The sequence below is a fragment of the Leptodactylus fuscus genome, chromosome 3, assembly GCF_031893055.1.
Source record: "Leptodactylus fuscus isolate aLepFus1 chromosome 3, aLepFus1.hap2, whole genome shotgun sequence".
In the NCBI taxonomy this organism is placed as follows: Eukaryota; Metazoa; Chordata; class Amphibia; order Anura; family Leptodactylidae; genus Leptodactylus; species Leptodactylus fuscus.
The window spans coordinates 218,517,414-218,523,391 of NC_134267.1; the positions used below are offsets into that span (position 1 = coordinate 218,517,414).

Consider the following 5,978-nt stretch of genomic DNA (forward strand, 5'->3'; position numbering starts at 1 on the left):
ACGTTTTATCTGTTTGTGTGAATACGGCCTTACACCACCTGTAAACAAACCCTAATACTTCAGAGAGGAACTAGTAAAACATGGAATCAGATTTACTATAGAAAAGAGATTTTTTCAGAATTAAAAATATATTAAATTTGTAATTAAAATATATCTATTCCTTGCTATGAATATACTTCCATAGAAACAAGGCAGAGAGACATGAGCCACAAACGCAAATGCCGGAAAAGAAAAAAAAAAAATTTCCTAACCCCAAATATGGCAGCTGGACTAAATCTCTGGATCGATATTGTGTTCCAAAATTTCTAGTTCTAGACACTAGCCACAGCGATCAGTCGGACGAGACCTGTGGACTTTCGGCAGAAGCCTATACCCTGAAAGAAGTGGAAATAGTTAGATCTTTGCACAATGCATGAAATGATGGGCGGCCAATGAAACAGCACCTAGAAGTTACAAACCCCCCAGTAAGATTTTAGGAGGCATCAGCTGCCCAGATCCTGCAATTTGGATATCAATGTATAAATATGGTACAATCTAATCCCTACTTCAAGTAATAGACAATCGTCAGCACTGGCTGATAACAGCGAATGTTCCCATGGATTGAGGTAATCGTATGAAGAAGCGGCCACAAAGACGAGTCAGGGCCTGAACAGTCTCTTATTCAGAAATCCTCCCCCTCCGTTCTTCCTTATCTATAAAACTTTGCTTTAAGCTGATCTTGGCATCTTCAAACTTGGGGTTCAGCTCCAACACTTTCTGGAAATCCTTAATGGCGTCATCAAAGAAACCTGTGGGAAAAATACGTGTTTAGTATATATGGATATCTATATTTTCACCTTACCAACCAAGTTTGCATCATTCTAAGTCATTCTGTAGTGGCTGGGCTTGGTATTGCAGTTCAGCCCCACTCATTTGAATGGGACTGACCCGCAGCTTTGCCATATAACTAATAGAGGTGATGTCACTTCCTGAAAAGAGGAAGCATAGTGCAATATCATATTCTGAGAAAACCCTGTTAACACAAGCTGTATAAATCTGGATGCCATGAGCTCCCTCTAGTGGTGACAGCATACATTCTGAATTGTTTTCGCGGACCTCTACAGGTCTGATATGAGTTAAATATTGATGACCTTGAAGATCAAGAAAGGTCATCAATATCTGATCAGATATCAGTTGTTCGAGTTATCCACTACTGCTGCTTTACAGGTCAGTGACGTCACATTCACTCATCACATGGACTGTGTGCAGCTCAGTCCCATTCAAATGGGAAATGCCAAACACAGCCCCTACCCAATGTACAGTGCTGTGCTTGGTATACAGTGAAAAGGCTGCAGCATTCACGCGAACACTGCAGTCTCTTCATACAATTAATCCCACCTGGAACCCCCCACCGTGTAAGTATTTGACTCCCAATTGACCCTCCGTAAGGCCAGGAGACATTCCTGAAAATTCCTACAATATTTTCACCAAAATACAGGTACAGCGCCACTCACCAAGTCGATACAGGACCAAGCCTCTATTGTAATATGGAACTTCAAATTTGGGCTTGACTCGTATTGCCTCTGTGTAGTCGTCCATGGCCTCATAGAAGTCCACACGGAAATACTTAATCTGTCCCCGGTTATTGTAGGCGACGGCGAGCTCATCTGCGCTGCACTTACTGCAAGACACAAGGACACACATCAATCATACAGGGTTCATGTACAGGTGACAGATACAGATATATGACCATGTGAGAGCAAAGAGCGGGACAATCCAGAGCGATTTAATTTTTGCAGGACAAATTGCATTTCATAATGTTACCGGTACTGACACCCATAACTTCTAGATGTTTGTAGTTCGGCCTGGACGTATGTATGTAAAGAGAACCTGAATAACCTCTATAAAGTGGAACTCCCATTTTATTTTTACTTTTTGCTATTGTGTTTGTCATGGTGAACATTTCTGGTTTATACTTTATTGACCTGGATTGCGGCTTCCTTTTAATAGAAAACAGGCAGATAAGTTCTCACTAACAATACACTACCTAAACATCTCTACCGCCCAACCCGTGTTCCCTGTTCACTCAATGACCTAACACTTCCATCCTCTATTATCAGAACCTCCCATGCTCGTATACAAGACTTCTCCCGAGCTGCACCACTTCTCTGGAATGCTCTACCCCGGACAATCAGATTAACTCCCAATTTCTACAGCTTCAAGCGCAAACTAAAGACGCATCTTATCAGGCAGGCCGATCACAATTCCTAATGTAAACCCTTCCGTACTATAATTAGAATCCGCAAAACTTAACCCTCCTCTGTCCCCGCTCCCACATTACCCCACACGACATGATGCCATTTCAGGCTAACTTTATAGGTCCAAGCTCCATCCACATGTTACAGGACACGACTGGTGACAGCTCATACAGTTTTATGTTTGTGTAATGACAGTCACCTCTATTACAGAAGTGTCTGACCTCTGTATAAACAATGCCGCCCCTGCTACCTCTTGTGTCACCCCCTCTACCTCATAGATTGTAAGCTCTTGTGAGCAGGGCCCTCAGTCCCATTGTGTGAAGTGACGTTCTTTGTAATGTCTCTTTTTGTCTGTACTTAAACCCTACAAATTGTACAGCGCTGCGGAATATGTTGGTGTTATACAAATAAAATATGATTAACAGACTGCAAACAACATGATATCGTTTAATACTAGATTAGAAGCTAAAAGAGGACATTTTAATCTTATAGTTCAGTCCTCCCTGGCCTATGAAGAACTCCCCCATCCCTGATAGTATTCTTCCATAGCCTTGTACTGTCAGGGGAACTCAGCAATGATACTAGGCTATAAGTCCAACCCTTCTGACAGTGGAAGGATATTGGTACCAAAACTTACGGCAACCGGGTGCCAACCAGCAAAGCTGACATTGCTCAGAATTCAGCGCAGTGTCAGTATAATACCATCGATGTCATGGGAAATAAAAGGTCCTCTTTAAAGGTACATGGAGATGCTTGTCCTAAGAGGAAGTTATAAGGACCCCTGGAGTATACGTTACATGTGACTTGCAATGTACTCCTATGTACTCATACTGCAATGTACTCATATGATAGATCTAGAAGATGGACGGTTTTTTTACTACTACACCGACAACTCCGTACCTCTGGACTCTGGAGAGATCTTTGGACTGTGCCGTCTTCGTGCACATACTTGTCTTCAGCTGGTTATGCTATAACCACATATAGTGATTCAGCAGAAAACGCTTTCTATTTATACGTAATATCCAAAGTTTGACCCCCAATAATCACTACGAGGCATACAGATCTGTCCCACAGTCCGCTCCCTGTCATGTAAGATTCTTTATACCGTGGGCATTCTTGAACCTGTATGGCAGGATGGAGGGGCACGTAAATAATATCAGTGTAAGCAGTTATTTTTCCCAGTGTGTCCCGGCCTTACTGCTGTGCTGGATACCCTTCGTACACATCTGCGTTTGGTATTCCTTTCAGGGAGTCGGCATGGGGACCCCCCGAACGGAATACTGAACGCAACTGTAAGCGCTGCGCAGTAAAAGCACACGGATCTCCATAGACTATAATGGGGTCCGTTGCTTGCCATGCGCTGCCCGCACGAATCTTGTGGAGAGGAAAGTAGATGGTGAACTACTTTCCTGTCTGCACGATCCCTGCGGAGATCTGGCGGCAAGCACACGGACCCCATTATAGTCTATGGCGTCCGTGTGCTTTCACTAGCATACCTCTTGCAGTTGCATTTGGTAGTCGGTTCGGGGGGGGTCCTCCCCCAGACGGAACAGAAACGCTGATGTGAACGAGGCCGTACAGATTGGCCAAGGATCACTCTCACCTGTTCTGCTCGCATCTCTCTATAATCTTCCCATAAAGCTCCTCAGCCGAATCCAGGTTGCGCTTCTCCAGCTCAGTATTCGCGGTGTGCAGCAGACCGTGCTCCATTTTACATCTAAACGCCAAGAAACAAAATTCAACGTATTGTAACAAAATACAAGTAGTCTCATTTTTAGTGTATATTCACACATGACAGATATCCTGCAAATTTTCCATCCGAATTTGCGGGCAGCACGGTGGCTCAGTGGTTAGCACTGCAGCCTTGCAGCGCTGGAGTCCTGGGTTTGAATTCTGCCAGGAACAACATCTGCAAGGAGCTTGTATTTTCTCCCTGTGTTTGCGTGGATTTCCTCCCATTCTACAAAGACTTACTGATAGGGAAAAATATTGTCTTCACCTATGTGCATGCAGGGTTTTTCTGTCCGCTTGAGAAGTCGGACATCTTCACTTGCGGACAGGGAAGGACGGGCACGGAGTGCAAAAGAACGCACCCGATGCCCATTGAGATGAATGACAGGTGTCACGGACACAGCTAGTGTCCGCTCCTAATGTCCGTGACAGATTTTGAGCGGACACTAGGAGCGGACACTACATGTCGGACACCGACGGTAGTGTGAACGCTCCCTTAGTGGGAAAATAGTTTAGTTGTAGTTAGTAAAACTATTTTAGGCTTAGTGGCAATAGTTGGAATTGCAATATTTTTGTAAATATAGATAACACGGAAAAAAAACAACACCAAAAGTTCTTAAATTCCCGGTGACACTTTCCCTATAAGGTGAATGCACGCAGATCAGTCGCCGCCATATATATTTTTCAGTGGGGAGAGAGAAGCGTAAGCTGTCAGACACCCCTGACTGTGACTTATGTCCCCTATAAGACCTAATGCACAATGTGACTCTACAGTCCATCTATTAGAGGAGTCACGAGACCCCCCCCCCCATATACAAAAGATAGTCACTGCCAATGTGTGTAGCCTCTCTTCTACGCAATAGCGCCACTTATGGGGCACTTCTATCTAATGCCCATTATAGTGCCACATTGGTAGCGGCGTAGTCTTCAGAGGATCAAAAAAATATTTGTTCCAGATGTCACTTTTATAAACAGGGAAGGGGTTTGTGTCTATGGGGTCAGACAGACTACACGTCTTAGGGTCCATTCACACGGAGGAAGTTGGTGCTGATTCTGGCGCGGAATCCGTGTCAGAATCAGTGCTGAAAAAAAAAAAAAAAAAAAGACTCCCATTGAGTTCATTGGGTTCCGCGCGGGAAAACAGAACCCATTGAAGTCAATGGGAGTCTTTGCTGTTATCTGTCCCAGGATCAGAGCAACGGACATTAAACGACAGGTGCAGACAGAGGCCCTACCCCATGACTAGTTTCATCTGCATTCACCCCAATGTAAAGAACATGACAATATTTTTTGTCACTTTTTTTTTTTACTTTTCTGACTGAAGAAAGCATCCGTTGTGTTTTTTTGGTTTTTTTACATTAGAGTCAATGAGAACGGACTCGAATTGAAGGAGCTCCGACTATGTCCATTGTTCTCATCCCGTGCATGACGGCAACGGACTGTAATAACGGTAGTGTGAACGTGCCCTAACAGGATAGATTCAGCAGGTCAACCAGGTCCAGGGGTGACGTGGTCATGTGACCTTATGGACCCCACATTAAAGGCTCAGATTTGTCTTGGTCATGTGACCTTTCCATTCACAATTTCATTCATTTTTTAGACTTTGCCCACTTATGTCGCAGCGGTAATGTGACACCTATGGATTCCTATAGGGAAGATACGAGACAGCGAACTTTATAACATTTCTAGGTCGCACTATGTGTTATAAGCGAGCTTCTGGCGATTACCAAAAACCGTATGATGTAGACAACAGACAACATGGGCAATAATCTCATCCATAAGGCGGCCAATTACTTCTAAAATGCTGGGACTTGTGGTTCACAGCTAACCCTCTCTCAGGAGCACAGACCCTATATACAGGTGTGTGGATAGGATAGGATAGGATAGGATAGATAGATAGCCCACTACGCCCCCTGTCTTTCATTACCATAGAACAAGACACTGCACCCCGCTATGTACTAACTCACCGGCACGTCCGGGATCCCCAGAGTCACGTGACTGCCCCGAGCG

At 44.3% G+C, this 5,978-nt stretch overlaps 1 protein-coding gene across 1 annotated transcript; it reads right to left on the reverse strand.

Moving 5' to 3' along the window:
• Window positions 1–213: 213 nt before the first annotated feature.
• On the reverse strand, window positions 214–5,978 carry TTC32 (tetratricopeptide repeat domain 32). The gene is made up of 4 exons (XM_075266809.1): window positions 5,936–5,978; window positions 3,841–3,954; window positions 1,494–1,660; window positions 214–788 (listed from the first exon to the last, which is right to left on the reverse strand). Exons 2-4 carry the CDS (start codon window positions 3,945–3,947, stop codon window positions 658–660), a joined length of 405 nt encoding a protein of 134 aa, XP_075122910.1. The 5' UTR covers window positions 3,948–3,954; window positions 5,936–5,978; the 3' UTR covers window positions 214–657.

Bases quoted from the DNA above. Each gene is read 5' to 3' on its own strand.
- TTC32 (XM_075266809.1), bottom strand. From the start codon at position 3,947: ATGGAGCACGGTCTGCTGCACACCGCGAATACTGAGCTGGAGAAGCGC. The intron at 1,661-3,840 runs GTGAGAGTGATC...TGTGTCTTGCAG, and splicing joins GAGAGATGCGAGCAGAACAG to TAAGTGCAGCGCAGATGAGC. The intron at 789-1,493 runs GTGAGTGGCGCT...TTTTTCCCACAG, and splicing joins CTTGGTCCTGTATCGACTTG to GTTTCTTTGATGACGCCATT.